Here is a 14,382-nt window from a genome sequence, read left to right as displayed (position 1 = left end):
CGGCAGGGTCGATTTTGTTGGAAAGTTGCGAGCCCGCAGTGAACGCGTCGTCGAGGAAGACTTTCTTGTTGAGTCGGGAGGGAGCTTGGAGGGTAGGATGTGAACTTAAAAGTGCACACTCCACTCGTCGTGTTTATCGGAAGGTTTTCACACACTCTCGAGGAGAGGCAGTCGTTCGACAGTGTCGAGCTGGTCGTCGCAACCTCTTCACATCCTTTCTCCTCCGCTCGACGGGAAACAGATCGTGAGAAAGTCATTCATCAACCTAGTCGTATCATCTCGAGATCTCTGACACCCTCCCCTCATCTCAGATCCTGTTCGAATCCAACAAAGTCAAAAGTCAGCGGCGCGTCTTCTTCTCTCCTCTCCCGCCTCCCGAGACGCGCAGAACTCACCCTCTCCCGCTCCCTAAGCACCGATGGATGCCTCGTTCAAGAAGTCGAGGGGCTTGGTGGTGCATTCCAGAACCTCCGAAGGAACGTCGAAGAGACCATCGAGGACGTTTTGGGCTTTGTCGCTCTGAAGAAAGAGAGAGCGAGGAGATCAGTTTGATGTTCGAAAAGCTTCGAAAAGCTTCGAACTAGAGCAAAATAGAGGATAGAGAGGAATTGAGAGCACGCACCTCCATCTCACTCCAACCAAGCTTGACCCAAGGCTCCTCGACTTCGGACTGCATCCTCTGAAGGAACTCCTGCCTGAGAGCACTCGACGAGGAAGCGGCTCCGTACTTCGACTCTCCTTCCGTCTTCTTGTGGGTAACCTGTGAGTACGAGTCAGATCAAGAAGGAGAAAACGAGAGTGTTCCGTCAGGGACTCGATTCGAAAGGAACGAGGAAGGACGTCGAGAAGACGCGAAGACGGAATCGAAAAGGACGAGGAGTACGAACCGAGATCGTCTTCCCTTCCTCCTTCTTAGGAGCAGCACCAGGTCCAGCCTCAGCCTCCTCTTCTGAATCCTCCCCTCCAGCTCGTTCTCGTCGCTTCTCGTCTCGGTTTCGCTCGTCCAGCGCGTCCAGGTAGTCGAGGTTGGGTCGAAGTTGAAGTTGAAGGTTGATAGGGTGAAGGTAGAGGTTGCCTGGCAAGATGGAATGGAGATAAAATGTCGTAGGAGTGAGCACACGATCGCGAGAATGCTTCGAGACGAAAAAAGGGAGCAAAGAAGGGAAGATAAAGGAAAGGAAGAGCTCACCGTCTCTCATGCTCCCCGCCATGTACGTCGTCTGATCCGGCACGACCTCACTCTTGAGCTTCATGCTCTGCAAAGCCTTCTTAGGTCCATCGTTCCCTTCCAGTCCCGCTCTCTTCCTCTCATCCCTCTCCTTCTCCTTCCTCCTGTCCTCCTTCTTTCGAGCAGCAGCGGTCGATCCAGTCGGAGTGGGCGTTTCCTTCTCGAGTTGAAGACGAGCTCCTTCGGCGAACTCTTCTCCCTTTTCAGGGTCGTAGACGTCAAGTCGGTCGTCGAGAGGCATCTGTTGGTAGGAGAGCAAAGAGAAAGGTAGTGTCAGCTATCCGAGAGAAGAGAGAGAGCGGCAGCTCGAGTTGCTTCGAAGGAAGTTGAGCTCGAGCTGAAGAGAAGGAAAGCAGAGCTTGAATGAACGTACCTCGAGTTCGAACCTCTTCGACAGAGGTTTCCATCGTGCGTTGATCTTGTGGCCCTTGTTGAGTGCTGATTCAGGCACGGCGATCCTATCCGTGACTGGGTACTGGAAGAGGTGAAGGTTGGGACTGAGTTTTTGGGAGAGGAAGATTGGGATTTCGTGCATGACCTGATCCTCCTCGTCGGATCCCATCTCCTCGTCGCTGTCGTCGTCGCCTGCTGGAGGTAGAGATCTGGGAGAGTCGGGTGCTGGAGAGTTGGAAGCTGAGGAGGTGGGGGAGGCGGGAAGGGCCTTTCCTTTGCCTTTGGACGAGCTCGCTTTGGGAGGAGGAGACGCAGAGCCTGAGCTGGAACCGGGAGGAGAGACGGAATCTGGGGAGGAAGAAGAAAGGAAAGTGACGGTAAGACTCGGATTCTACCTTGAGCAGTGGAGGGAAAGATCAAAGGTGAGAAGGAGGGGAAGAAGAGAAGGAGGAGGGAGGGAGACGAACCTGCTGACGATTTAGGCTGAAGACGAGAGCAAACGAGGTCAGCTTCGTCTTCAATAAACGTGTGAGGATGTTAAGAGTTTACCTTCATCTCTGCAACTTTATAGACGCCGGAAAAGAAGGGAAGGAGGGGATGCTGGTCGTTTGGGGGAAGGAGGAGGGAAGGGAAGTTTCGAGCTCAACACCTTTTTGACTCCCAACTTTCACCTTCTCACTCTCCTTCTTCCATGTCAGCCACTCTCTCTCGACAAGATTTCCAGAAGGCTTACGGACTCCTCGACGACTCCTGGAAATCCATCGCTATTGGAAACTTCACTGAAGAGCAGCAGTGGGAGATGTCGATCGCTGTTCGTCCTTCCCTCGCTCCTTCCCTTCAGCTCACCAGCGATTTATCTTTCCTCTTCCTCTTATCCAGATCAGTCAAAGAGCAGCCCTTCTACCTGATCGTTCAGCGATGCTGCGAATCTCCTGGGGAACAGCAGCCGCTCATCTGCCCACGATGGTCAAAGCCTACATCCTCGAGACGAACCAAGCTCTGGACGATCCTTCCTACACGCCTTGCCCGCTCTCAGGGGAGCTACCCTATAAAGGTATCCTTTACCAGGTATATCCGTCGAGCTATTTCTACAAGTGGTGTCAGTCTTCAGGGCAGGGAGTGGAGGATTTGCTCGTGTGCATTCTGGATCGAGTCGCGAAAGCGAAGGTCGAAGACTTCGTACGTCGTATCCTTCCCCTCCCCCTCCCCCTTCTCCTGTTCCTCTCTCAGGCTCTTCTCAGGATGAATAACTCATGCTACGCTCTGAACTTGTGTTTCTCCAGATCAAAGACTTCGAATCCATCTCCGACCACGTCGTAATCCTCACTCACCTCCTCGCCTACATCCCCAACTCACCCTTCCCTTTCCCTCATCTCCTCCCTCCCGCCTCCTCGCCACCCTCAACTCATACTCAACGACTCGAACGAACACTCGGCGTCCTTCGTCGCCTGGAAGTGATGTGCCGCCATCCTGCGACTGCTGGGATGCACCAACACCTCGTCGCTCAACACATGGAACGAGCCGTCGGAGCTGTTCTTCCTTTCCTCTCGTCGAGAGGGAAGGAACCTGTTGAAGCCATCTTCTCGGGGGAAGACTGGCACGTTTGTGCTGCTGGGAGTTTAGATGTTAGCATGCATCTCCAGGCGAAGCAGGAGTGTGGGAGGGTGAGTCCGTTTTGACATTCTCGTCGCGTCGTCTCGTCGGCGTCGACGCTCATTCGTTCTTTGAGCTCCTTCGCTGACTTCGAACGTCCCTCCTGCCCCTTCAGTGTCGTTCGGTCTGGTACTGTAACCCTGGTTCGTCTCTAGCTTGCTACCTCTTTTCGTCCTCGGTCACTCAAGCACCTACTTCGTTCTCAAACTCACTCTTTCTTTCCATTTCTTTCTTCCCTCCTCCTCTCCAGCCCATCAAAAACGGCATTGGAACGGGACCGACCTTCTCGAACGCAACTACCCTCACAAAGCTCACTGCTTCGAGAACGATCTTTGAAGGAGAAGGAGGCGGTTCGTTGTCGAGGGTCGAAGAAGGGAGATCCGTTCGTTCTTGTTTTTTGTGTCGACGCGTCGAACGTTGGCCGTAGAACGTCTCTGGAGTACCTTTTGTTCTTGTATAATTCTCGTCCTATAGAGAGTCGAACCGGACTACCTAGCTTACATGTACGAGTTTCTGGATCAGCTGGGCCACGAGTCGAGTCGAAGTTTGGAGGTTCTGTTTCCGAGTTTGATCTTGCATCCAATCCGAGAAGCACATAGTCCAGGAGATTCGCATCGGGGTTGTGGGGACTTTTGATTGACACCTACTTCGAACTCGACTTCTGGCAATGAGCTTCTGGGTCTTTTGAAAGAGAAAAGAAAGGCGACAAGGCTCGCCGACGCGTCGCGAAGTCGAAGTCGTTCCAGTTTTCTCTCGCTTGGCTGGAAAGGCCTCTCTTCGCTTCAGTTCGTCAAACCTCTCAGATCAAAGCTAATAACAAAAAGGCAACTCATCCAACTAACAAAGCCCAGCTCGACCTCAAAACCTTCCTTTCTTCCGCCTCGCCGTCCTTCACCACGTCGGTTTGAAGCAGACCTTCTTGTGCCTCTTCCAGTCGGATCGTTGATGATCTGTAATGAACGAAGAGTAGAGAAAGGGTCAGAAGCAGTTATCGGAGAGGAAGGAGGGAAGAGAGGGCAAACCCTTCGAGCAGTAGCGAACGTTGAGGCACTGTTTGACGGACGCGTCGCAAAAGGGAAGAAGTCAGCCCGAGGACGACAGATGGAAGAAAATGTGCGTAGATGAACTCACCCTCGAACAAGCCATCATCTCTTCTCCATCACCCAGCTTCACACAAGGCGAGCAATCCGACTCAGTCTCCACCGCCGCTCGACGGGTCTCACAGGACCACCACACCTTCATTTCACTGGACCAGTATCTCCTCGGATCACCATCTCGACCAAACCGCTCGGCCATCTCGGTCATACATTCCGTCGTAAATCCTCGAGCTTGCATCTCAGCTCGAAGACGCGGTTCCTTTTCGAACCGAGACGCGACGGCGCGGAGACTTTGGCTGACCGTGAGTGGGAAGGAAGGGAAGGGTGTGCGAGCCGGCAGGTTCTGAGAGAGAGCGTGGAAGATGAAGATGGCAACACCGACAAACTTTGAAAGGGTGTTTGGGCCGTTGGTAGCTTCCTAGAAAGGAGAGAAGACCCATGAAGGGCGCAGAAGGTGTTAGCAGGCAGAACCTTCCAAAAGAACCGAAGAAGGGCGCACGAACTCTATATTTATCCAGGTTTATAGAGATGCGTTCGAGAGGACCTGAAAACCTGAGGTAGAGGGTACAAGCTTCGTCTGGGAAGGAGCGAACGAAGCGAGGGAAGGAGGCCGTCCGGACGAAAGCGACAACGACATGGATGAGGGTGAAATAGGAGGATGGGAGCCAAGGGTACTCCTGGGCCAGAAAGGTGCGGACGAGGGATGGTAGAAACCTCGAACAGAGCTCCTCCTGAAAGATATCCATCGGAAAAAGGAAGAGTTAATCAGCGAGGGGAACGGTGAAGCGCCGAAGGCTTTTCACTGACGATGTAAGAGTTCTGCTGCATAGCAGAGAGTCCGCTGTACTGTTAACGTAGATCATATCGAGTAAGCTTAGCACTGTAGAGCAGCGAGAAGAGAGAGAGGGACTCACAAAGTGGAGGTGCTCGTAAAATGCAGGATCAGCCTTCGCCTTGTCCTCCTCCGACTTCTTGGACAGATCTGCGGCACTTCCATCCTCCGAGAGACCAAGCAGCTGACCCAGTACGTTTGGAGAAGGGATTTCCATCTTGGGAGGAGGCGAGATTGAGAGTGGTAGGAGGAGGAGGAAGGTGGGAGGAAGAGGAAGGGAAGGAAGGGGAGGTCAACGTTGAGCTCAACTTCGGAAGGTCGTCGCTCCCCTTCACTTCCTCCAGACTCTTCTGACCCGCCGCAGCTTGTTGATATTTTTTTTCTTGAAGCAGGACGCGCTGAAAGAACTAGCTTCTATATCAGCCAAGTCGATTTGGGCGACGTGGTTCAAGTAGGCAACAAGGAAGCTTCAACGAGAGCTCGCCTCGCAGACAACACTCCCCCTCGCTCTCTCCCCGTCGCTCTCTCCCATCGTCCTCCCTCTCGTCGCTAATTTTTGGGTTTGTCTAGCATGAACATACTTAAGCCAAGCACCGGGAGCTACTACTGAAGAAACGATCAAGAACGAAAAAGACGAAGACGAAGAGAACGAACGAAGAGAGAAGACGCAAAACGAGACGCGTCGAAACGACGAGAACGAGAACAAGGGCAAAGTGTAGAGGTTTGGATAGGGAATGGTGGATATTTTCGATCGAGGAAGAGTCCATACGGGATGAGGATGTCACAGCAAAAAGAAACGGGGACGAGAAGGGAGAAAGAGAGGACATGTAAAAAGGAATGACACGAGAAACGAACGAACAACGAGAAGACCCAAAGAAAACGAACGACACAGAGCGAGAAGCGAGAAGCGAGAAACTCCTACGAATCGTCATCTCCGAACCTCCCATCCACCTCCCTCTCCGTCCCAAACAGAGTCTTCTGCGCCGGCGGGGTTGGAGGAGGCGGCATCCTTCCCGTCAGATCTCCTCTCTGGATCGCTCGTGCTCGAGGGTTGTTGGCCAGCGTGTGAGGGTTGGGAGAGATGGGGAAGGGGAAGGGGAGTGCGTTTGAGGAGGATTGATGAGAGGGGACGATGTGGGAAGAGGAGGGTGAGAGGGAGAAAGGGGCGTTGAGAGGGAGGGGAGGGAGGAGGGATGATGAAGAGGAGGAGGCGATGGGTTCGCCGAGGAAGAGACTGGCGTTGGAGTTGGAGTTGGACGAGGAGGGTTTCGAAGAGGATCCTTGACCTGCTAAGATGGAGGGAGGGAGAGGAAGAGGAGCACCGAAGATGGAGTGGGAGGACGAAGCCGAGGACGACGAGGGACCTCCGTGAGACGACGACGATCCTGCTGAGGCCGACGTCGAGAACAGCCCTCCTCCTCCTCCAGGCGGCCCAGAGTTCACCAGCCCTTGCAACGTCGCTCCCGACCCTGGAACTCCACCGAACATCAACGACCCTCCTCCTCCTCCGGTCGAGCTAGCAACCCTCTTCATCGGCGTTCCTCGTCCTCCATGAGCCTTGGGCGTCTCTCCTCCAGGACCCGTCGCACTCGTGAACAACGCTCGTCCAGGCGTCAACCCTCCCGTCGAGCTCGCCGAGCTCATGCTCATCTGGCCAGGTCCAGCTCCTCCCGAAGTCTTCCTCGGGGAATCCCAGCCCACGGTGAGGGTAGGCGAAACGGGAGCGGCCACGGGAGGACGAGGAGAGGTAGCGAAGAATGGGAAGGGCAGAGCGCTGATGGGGAGGTTCTTTTGAGGAGAGTTGTTAGAGTGGTGAGGCGGAGCGAAGGGAATTGGAGGAGGGTAAGCTGAGGTGGATCCGCCGGCGGTGGAGTCGAAGGGGTGGTGGTGTTGGTGGAGGAGGTGGGACGAGGAGGGAGGAGCTGGTTTCGAAGCTGAGGGACCGGGAGCGGGAGTGAAGGAGTTGTCGAAGAGAGAGGGTGATGCTCGTTGAGGTGGAGTGAGAAGAGGGTCCGCTGAGGGTGTTCGAGGAGTTCCAGATCGAGATCGAGAGACGAAGGGAGGAGGGGAAGAAGGGTCTTGGGCATCCTCTATCGTTCGATCCGGATCTTCGTCTTCCTCCTGCTCTCCATCATCGTCCAGCATCGAGTCCACCATTCCAACCTCCATCTCGCTCTGACCAGAAAAGACCCTCATCTTCTTCTGCGACGACGGTCCTGCTTCTCCCATCGACAAGGACCCAGGGAGTCCAAACCCGAGTCCGAGGGTTCCATACGCTGACGAGGAAGCGGGAGTGCCCGAACCTGCTCCTCCTGAAGGTTGACGAGCTCCGAAAGCTGATGGAGGAGGGGGAGGAGCGAAGGTGACGGAGGGAGATCGAGGATGCTTTCCGAGAGCGGACGACGAGGAGGGGACGCGTGATTGAGACGTCGATGTCGAGGGAGGATCGAAGATCGAGGTTGACCTGAGCGTAAGGAACGTAGGAACGAAGATAAGCGAGCAGAAGACAACGAGAGGTCAGCTTCACAAGAGTCGACGTCGTCGAAATGAGACGCGTTGGAGTCGACGTACCTCGCCCCAGCCTCCAAAGCAGCAAGCCTCTTCTCCACCTTCGACATCCTCTCCTCCACGATAGCCTCTACATCCTCCTTCCTGACCCAACCTCCTTCAAGCATCTCCCTGCGAAGAACCTCGAGCTCCGCCCTCGTCGGCAACGCTCCAACCTGAGCTGGGAGGTCTGACAGCGTCGAGAAGGACGAGGAGAGAGAAGCGAGTTGGGTTGAGAGGAGGGAGTATTGAGCTTGAGTTGGTAGGGTGGAGATGAGCGATTTGACTTGGGCTGCTGTTGCGCTGGATTGGCTGGAAGTAGAGGAGGAGGCGACGGGCTGGGAGGGAGGAGGAGGAGGAGGAGCTGGTGCTCGATTCGACGAGGAAGAAGGTCCTGTTTCTTGGGGAAGGATAGATGAGGGGTCTGTTGAGTGGAGAGGGTCTGATAGCGCTTCCGGTGGAGGTGATGGACGTTCTGCGGGAGGGAGAAGAGAGTGAAGTTCAGCGACGTCGTCCCCGTTGTTTTGACCTCTCCCTCCTGCTCCCTTGATCGACGCATCCGTCCCCGAAGAAGCTTCGGAACTTACGATCTTGACCTCCTTCTTGCTCCTCAGGCATGACAGCATCGTCTACATCGTCTTCCTCATCGATAACGACGATATCCTTCCCTTTGCCAGCTTTCCGTCCTCCTCCTCGAGCTGTTGTGGTGACCTTGGACGACCCTCCAGCTTTGCGAGACGATGCAGCAGGAGCGGTTCGAGCTGTAGAGGCGGGAGTGGAACGAGAGGAAGCGGATCGTCCTCGAGGTGCTGCTGGTTCAATCGAACTGGCGAGAGAGAGAAAGAAAAGGTCAGGGATCAGAGGTGGAGAGGGAGGGAGGAGCGGAAGGAGGGATGGTCAGGTTCAGCTTACGGTTCTTCTACCTCCTCTGGTCGTACATCCACTTCTATAGGCTCTTCTGGACCCTTGGCTTCCTGTTCCTCTATGGTTTCTGAGGGTTGATCTTGGTGTATTTGTTGTTGGTAGAAGCTGAGGATGAGCTCAACGAGGATGTCCTTCTTCTGGTTCCCTCCCTTGATCCCATGCTCCTGCAAGCCCGAATCAACCACCAGAGAGAGAGCAAGAGGTCAGCTTTCTATACATGAGGACCTCTAGACTGCGCCTGATCTGCAAGAGAAGCTCTCAGAGGGACTCCATCTCTGCTACGAGCTCCTCCGAGCTCTCCTCGCTCCACCTCTCCCTCCCTTCCCTTTTGTTTGACCGTTTTCTCTCGCTCGAACTCACCTTGCAGATCTTCTGCAACTCGGGTCTCTTGAGATCCGAGAGCTGCTCCTTCGTGAAAGTATCCATCCGTAGACGAGAGAGTCGTTCGTTGAACGCAAAGGCAACGAGAGAAGAAGGAGAAGAAGGAGGAGGAGGAGGGATGTTGTTGTTGGGAGGAGGGGAGGGCTCCGTCAGCCAGCGCGTTTGAGGAAGAAAAATCAAGAGGGAAATGATTCGTTTTGAGTCCGAGAGCAGATTTTCAGGTCAATTTGAGCGTTTTGGCTCGCGATTTCGTGATTTCTTGTGTTTGAAGAAGAAAAAAAAGGGGAAGAAAAGAGGGAGCAGAACGAGTGTTCGATAAGTTCACCATCATCTCCCATCCCTCTTCCCCTTCCCTTCCTTCTTCTCGTCCTCTTCTCCCTCTCGCAACAATCTTACCGCATCCCTCTTTTACTTATTCACCCTCTCACCTTGGTTCTTCGACCGCATCTTTCTTGCCGCTCATCCATCTCGCTCCCTTCTTTTCTGTTCCTCCCTCCTCCTCCTCTTCTTCCTCTTCTTCCCCATATCTTCTTCGCGGTCTCTTGTGCTAGAGAGTGTGAAAGTAGAGCATGGCAAAGATGGATCCATCTCCCTACTGCGCTATTCTCCTCTCTTCGTACGAGTCCTCGACGAGATCCAGAGAGGGAGGAATCGAACAGCAGACGAGCGAGACGGGAGTCTCCTTCCTTCCTCGCGAAAGCTTGTTGAGGCTTCGATTCTCTTGCTCGTCTCTTCTTCTAAGGCACGACCATATCATTTGGATTCTTCCGTCTTCGAGGAAGAGGACCGGAAGAGATTCGAAGCCCTTTTGAGCGTCCTCGACTCCTCGTCACTTCCCTGTTTTCCTCCTCTTCCCTTCCCTCCAACGAGGCGCGACGCGTAGTCCTCGACTCGAGCGCCTAGACGAGGCCGCAGAACGCGGGAAGCCTTGAGGTAAAGAGATTTGACGTTTGAGTCCATCCTTGAGCGCGGTCTTCTTGGTACAAAGAGAGACTTGTTCATTCTTTGAAGACCGTCGAAGGTTGGGCTTAACGTCTTCTTCCTTTGGGGTGACTTGCTTCCCTTCCCTGCTTTCAGTCTCTCTCCTTCGGATCTGCTCTGCCTCTTCACAGGAATCAGTAAAGATATTTGCTGCTTTACTGGTCTCCTTTGAAGGGACATGCTGAGAGCGGAAGTCGTCTGAAAAGATGATTGTTTGTCAGAGTCGACGCGTCGAGCGAACGAGCCGTCCGAGACGGAGGCTACAGGCCTCCCTTACTTCCCTGTCTTGGATTCAACCAGAGGGAGTGGGGAATTCCAAGCTGCCCGTCTCGCTGGTTTTACCTCCAGATTCAAGTCCCTCCGAGGGCTGAAAAGAAAAGACGCGTCGATCGGATGTTTTCCTCTCCGTTTCGCCTTCGTTTTCTCCTTCTCGGGACTTTTCGGACGTAAAAGAGGCATAGGAAACTACTCGATGTGGTCCCTCGATATCTGCTAGATGCTCCTCAAGAAGAGGATATGACGACAGCGTGTCGAAGGGGGTCTGAACAAACCTTGGAAGCTCCAGACCGCCTGTTAGTGCTTCAGAGTTCGAAGGTTTCTCTATTTGGTCAACTCCTTCTCAAGAGGAACAGTCAAGTATATGACTAGATCACTTTGAGTGAGGAGTTGACGGAGAAGGGACTCTGTGGGACGAAGCTCATCAGACCTTCCTTTTCGTCTTTGCGTCGTCTTCTGGTCATCTTCGTTGCTCTCTTCATTTCTGTCCAAGCGATACACCCTCTTTTTCCCTAGTCTAGCTTTGTTCTCCCTTCCACGAGGGCCGCATCTCGATGCGGCTTCTATGGAGGGTAAAACAGAAGCCCCCGTTCGGGTCCTCAGACAGAGAAGGATCAAACTTCTAATTTCGTGCGCAATCGTGAGATCTTGCTTCCGTAGGTGCTTTAAGCTCTCCAAAGGGCAACACCAGCACCGCTGGAGGCAAGAGATTCACGTCCCGACACGAATCATTTTCTTTCCTCTCCGCCTGTCGATCGAGAGATATGTTCCGATTTCCAGGAGCCCGGAGTCCTGAAGTATGCGTATACCTCCAGTCGGAGCTCTCGTTGCTGCGAGATCATCTACGGTTCTCGCCCAAGCTTACCGACGGACCGTCGCGACGCGTCTCGTCGGCGGGTCGTTTTTCTTCGCCCTCTCGTTCGTTTATGTTTCCCACCGCAATTGTTTGGATTGTTCCATGACTATCTATGATCCGTACCTGATGTCATCTCCGCTAACCCTGAAAGCTGCTCTCGAACGTCGTGGTAATTTCTGCCGCGCTTCTCTTGAACTTCATCTGCTCTCAAAGCGCCTTTTTCGAGCCATCCTGACCAGTACAAGCGGGACGCCGAACGACCAGGCTGCTATATGCTTTCGTAGCTGGGATGTTGTCGAAAAAGCCGAGCAAGAAATCGAGACGATCTGTTTGGAAGAGAGCAGGAGAGAGGAAGAGGGCGAAGGGAGGCGAACGAACGGTGAAGCTCTCGACTCGTTAAGTTCTCATCCACGTTCCAGCGAGTGTGAAATGACTTGAAGAAACGTAGGTCAAGATTATGAGAAAACATGATCGTCTCAGATCATGAAAACAACCGGGGGGAACTTCAGGTTGAGCTCGACTTTTTCGATGGACCTCAACCGTCGACTCCCCTTCCTCCCAAGGCTTTCAAGCCCCTCAACAACCCACACAGATCGTCTCACACTTGACCAAGGCCCCTTCAAGATATGCTCTCCTCCTTCCCATCTCTCCCAACGGACCTCACTTCCTCTCGTCGAGCTCTCGTTGTCGCAACAGCAGCGGTTTCCGTTGGTCTCACGGCCTCCTCCATCTTCACCTTCCAGTACCTCAGACGAGCTACTCTCCGAGAGAAGCTGCGTAAGAGCGTCAAGAACAGCGTCGGGAAGGATTCGGGATGGCCGGAGGAGATGGACGGTGGGGTAGAAGAGGTGGGAGTTCAAGCAAGGCTCGAGAAGGAAGCTCTCGAAGGAGCGAGTCGGATTGGGAAGCCTACCTTGGGAGACAAGAAGATGTTCAGCGAGGAGTTGATCAGGGAGCAGGTGAGTACAAGCCTATTTGTGCTGCTTTCTAGCCGAAGGAGCTTCGTGGGAGGATGGCTTGGCGATGAGAGCTCGAGGAGGGAAGGAAGGAGGAGGAGAAGGTGAGCTCGGAGGGCTGAACTGCTTCCTTGCCTCTTCTTCTCCTGGCTTCAGCTGTCCCGAAACTACACTTTCCTCGGAGAAGACGGAATGGCCAAGGTTCGGAAGGGATACGCCGTCGTCGTAGGATGTGGAGGAGTCGGTAGCTGGGCTGCTCTGATGCTGCTGAGGTCGTGAGTCCTTCATTCCTCTCCTCCTTCCCGTCGTTCGGGGGTTCGCCGTGCTGACCTTTTTCTGCTCTGGGCTTCGTCGTGGAAACAGTGGGGTATCGCATATTCTCTTGGTCGATGTGAGTACGATGCTTCTTGCTGTTTGCAACGGTGCGAGGCCAAACTGACGCGTCCACTTCTCTTCAGTTCGACATGGCGACTCTTTCCTCTCTGAATCGACATGGTGAGCTCTCTCGCCCGTCGAGTCAAGCGAAGTCCTCTATTGTTTCCTGTGACTCACGCGTTCTCTCTTTCACAGCTGCTGCGACTCTCGCCGACGTCGGAACTGCCAAAGTCCTGGCGACGAAGAAGTACCTCGAGAAGATCGCTCCTTGGGCAACGTGAGATCACCCCTCTCTCTGTTTCTTACGATCCGAGCGTTCAAGAGCTCACCTATCCTTTTGGCTTTCCTCTTCCTTCAGTATCGACACCTCCGTCTCGCTTTGGCGCGACTCACCCGAAGGACACGCCCTCCTCGAAGGAGCCGACTGGGTCGTCGACGCTATCGACAACATCACTACCAAAGCTCAGCTTCTCTCTCACTGCCACAAGTCCAAGATCAAGGTCTTCTCTTCCATGGGAGCGGGAGCCAAGCGGGACTCAACTCGAGTCCAAATCGCCGACATCAGCTTGACGAGCGAGGATCCTCTCGCCAGGTCTGTGAGGTTGAACCTGAGGTCGGAGGGAATCCACTCGGGTATCCCGTGAGTTCAAAGGCTGACGGACTAGTGGAGGCTTGGGTCGAAAGTGAGGGAGGGGAGGGAACTCCAGCGCTGAATTTGCCTTTGCGTCCTCTTTTCTCGTCTCCCCTTTTCATAGCGTTGTCTACTCGACTGAAGTGCCAGCAGAGGTCAAACTCCTCCCTCTCGACGAGGACGAGTTCAAGAAGGGAAACGTCAAGGAGCTCGGAGCGTTCGACGATTTCAGGGTGCGTCCTCTTTCCCTTTTCGACGCGTCTCGTTCTTCTTTCTGCTCGTCGACCGAAACGAGGAAGCTGATCGGTTCTTTCGTCATCTCTCCTTCTCTCGCTTCCCTTCTTTAATATCTTTCATCCTTACCAGGTCCGAATCCTCCCCGTCCTCGGTCCTCTGCCAGCAATCTTCGGTCTCAACATCGCCACCTACATCCTTCAAGACCTAGCTGGAAGCCCGATCCTTCAGCCCATGGAGCATAAGAACAGGAAGAAGGTCTATCAGAAGCTCAACGCCGACTTTATTGTTCGGGAAGGGAAGATGGCTGGTCAGACCGAGGGATTGTGAGTTCTTCTTCCTCGTCGTCTCGCCTCCTTCTTCGTTTCACTCATTCTCTCCCACCGTCCTCCCGTGACTTCGCCGAACCAGCCGAATCCCAATGGACAACATCGACATCAGTTTGATCTACGAAGAACTCCACTACAACGGACGGTCCATCCTCCCCGTTCGACGCCCAGCTTCCTCTCTCACCTCTCCCACTTCCGACGCCGCCCCAACCCCCTTCCTCCCCTTCTCTGCCCACCCAGTCTGCTTGCGCCCCGCTCTCACTCGGTGGGACTTCTCAGAACCCCTGTCGATGCTCAACTGCGTCGTGATGGAGGTGAAGGACGCCGACCGACACGAGAAGGAGTGCGGGTTGGCTGTTCCAGAGGCGACGAGGAAGACTGGGAAGGAGCTTTGGGGGGAGGAGGTGGAGAGGGGAGTGCAGGGGGTGAGGGAAGAGGCGCTGAAGGTGTTGGCTTGGAGGGAGAGGCAGGGGAAGGCGGCGATTTAGATGCGGGTTTGGGTTTTGATCGAGGAGTTCGACGGGTTGAAAGCGAACGAAGAAAGCTTCCCGTCGACCTGACGCTCTCTTCGTGAGCTATCTAGAACCTCACGGAGCTCTTCGTCCTCTCCGCTACCACTCAAATCTTTCAGCAAGACGCGTTCCGGCGAGCAAGTTTGTACGAGAAAGAAGGAAAGAATCCATCGAACG

The 14,382-nt window shown here is 54.2% G+C and overlaps 6 protein-coding genes across 6 annotated transcripts; 2 read left to right on the top strand and 4 right to left on the bottom strand.

The window, feature by feature from the left end:
- Positions 1-242: 242 nt before the first annotated feature.
- RPC37 (DNA-directed RNA polymerase III subunit C37) lies at positions 243-2,229 on the bottom strand. Its single transcript, XM_076638478.1, has 7 exons — positions 2,171-2,229; positions 1,602-2,104; positions 1,190-1,469; positions 888-1,075; positions 623-760; positions 396-519; positions 243-314 (listed from the first exon to the last, which is right to left on the bottom strand). Exons 2-6 carry the CDS (start codon positions 1,788-1,790, stop codon positions 409-411), a joined length of 906 nt encoding a protein of 301 aa, XP_076500597.1. The 5' UTR covers positions 1,791-2,104; positions 2,171-2,229; the 3' UTR covers positions 243-314; positions 396-408.
- Positions 2,230-2,312: 83 nt separating this feature from the next.
- On the top strand, positions 2,313-3,610 carry BDY24DRAFT_411411 (zinc finger MYND domain-containing protein; the record flags this gene model as incomplete). Its single annotated transcript, XM_076642922.1, has 5 exons — positions 2,313-2,432; positions 2,501-2,800; positions 2,905-3,285; positions 3,390-3,417; positions 3,525-3,610. 5 exons carry the CDS (start codon positions 2,313-2,315, stop codon positions 3,608-3,610), a joined length of 915 nt encoding a protein of 304 aa, XP_076500596.1.
- A 426-nt stretch (positions 3,611-4,036) lies between these two features.
- Positions 4,037-5,641, bottom strand: BDY24DRAFT_91014 (zinc finger MYND domain-containing protein). Its single transcript, XM_076645229.1, has 6 exons — positions 5,286-5,641; positions 5,179-5,217; positions 4,875-5,102; positions 4,406-4,789; positions 4,297-4,324; positions 4,037-4,224 (listed from the first exon to the last, which is right to left on the bottom strand). Exons 1-6 carry the CDS (start codon positions 5,418-5,420, stop codon positions 4,166-4,168), a joined length of 873 nt encoding a protein of 290 aa, XP_076500595.1. The 5' UTR covers positions 5,421-5,641; the 3' UTR covers positions 4,037-4,165.
- A 308-nt stretch (positions 5,642-5,949) lies between these two features.
- On the bottom strand, positions 5,950-8,673 carry BDY24DRAFT_90996 (uncharacterized protein). Its single transcript, XM_076645228.1, has 3 exons — positions 8,663-8,673; positions 7,775-8,576; positions 5,950-7,667 (listed from the first exon to the last, which is right to left on the bottom strand). Exons 2-3 carry the CDS (start codon positions 8,374-8,376, stop codon positions 6,122-6,124), a joined length of 2,148 nt encoding a protein of 715 aa, XP_076500594.1. The 5' UTR covers positions 8,377-8,576; positions 8,663-8,673; the 3' UTR covers positions 5,950-6,121.
- On the bottom strand, positions 8,514-9,173 carry BDY24DRAFT_90986 (uncharacterized protein). Its single transcript, XM_076645227.1, has 2 exons — positions 9,035-9,173; positions 8,514-8,838 (listed from the first exon to the last, which is right to left on the bottom strand). Exons 1-2 carry the CDS (start codon positions 9,098-9,100, stop codon positions 8,659-8,661), a joined length of 246 nt encoding a protein of 81 aa, XP_076500593.1. The 5' UTR covers positions 9,101-9,173; the 3' UTR covers positions 8,514-8,658.
- Positions 9,174-11,794: 2,621 nt separating this feature from the next.
- Positions 11,795-14,181, top strand: TCD2 (tRNA threonylcarbamoyladenosine dehydratase; the record flags this gene model as incomplete). The annotated part of the gene is made up of 9 exons (XM_076638002.1): positions 11,795-12,127; positions 12,281-12,399; positions 12,488-12,515; positions 12,583-12,619; positions 12,695-12,776; positions 12,858-13,139; positions 13,255-13,363; positions 13,497-13,690; positions 13,776-14,181. The coding sequence occupies 9 exons, from the start codon at positions 11,795-11,797 to the stop codon at positions 14,179-14,181; spliced, it is 1,590 nt and encodes a 529-aa protein (XP_076500592.1).
- Between the last annotated feature and the right edge of the window lie 201 nt (positions 14,182-14,382).

This window comes from Mrakia frigida (genome assembly GCF_051309035.1).
Source record: "Mrakia frigida strain ATCC 22029 unplaced genomic scaffold BDY24scaffold_2, whole genome shotgun sequence".
Taxonomy (NCBI): Eukaryota; Fungi; Basidiomycota; class Tremellomycetes; order Cystofilobasidiales; family Mrakiaceae; genus Mrakia; species Mrakia frigida.
Note: the sequence above shows the minus strand (reverse complement) of the source record. Positions and strands in the feature narration are given on the sequence as shown.

Excerpts from the sequence above, each read along its gene's own strand:
- BDY24DRAFT_90996 (XM_076645228.1), bottom strand. The coding sequence starts at position 8,376 with ATGCTGTCATGCCTGAGGAGCAAGAAGGAGGTCAAGATCGTAAGTTCC. Across the intron at positions 7,668-7,774 it reads GCTTTGGAGGCTGGGGCGAG|GTCAACCTCGATCTTCGATC; the intron begins GTACGTCGACTC and ends CCTTACGCTCAG.
- BDY24DRAFT_90986 (XM_076645227.1), bottom strand. The coding sequence starts at position 9,100 with ATGGATACTTTCACGAAGGAGCAGCTCTCGGATCTCAAGAGACCCGAG. Across the intron at positions 8,839-9,034 it reads AGTTGCAGAAGATCTGCAAG|GAGCATGGGATCAAGGGAGG; the intron begins GTGAGTTCGAGC and ends TCGGGCTTGCAG.
- RPC37 (XM_076638478.1), bottom strand. The coding sequence starts at position 1,790 with ATGGGATCCGACGAGGAGGATCAGGTCATGCACGAAATCCCAATCTTC. Across the intron at positions 761-887 it reads AGGAAGGGAAGACGATCTCG|GTTACCCACAAGAAGACGGA; the intron begins GTTCGTACTCCT and ends TCGTACTCACAG. Across the intron at positions 520-622 it reads TTGGTTGGAGTGAGATGGAG|AGCGACAAAGCCCAAAACGT; the intron begins GTGCGTGCTCTC and ends CTCTTTCTTCAG.
- BDY24DRAFT_91014 (XM_076645229.1), bottom strand. The coding sequence starts at position 5,420 with ATGGAAATCCCTTCTCCAAACGTACTGGGTCAGCTGCTTGGTCTCTCG. Across the intron at positions 5,218-5,285 it reads TTTACGAGCACCTCCACTTT|TACAGCGGACTCTCTGCTAT; the intron begins GTGAGTCCCTCT and ends CTACGTTAACAG. Across the intron at positions 4,790-4,874 it reads TAAACCTGGATAAATATAGA|GAAGCTACCAACGGCCCAAA; the intron begins GTTCGTGCGCCC and ends TCTCCTTTCTAG.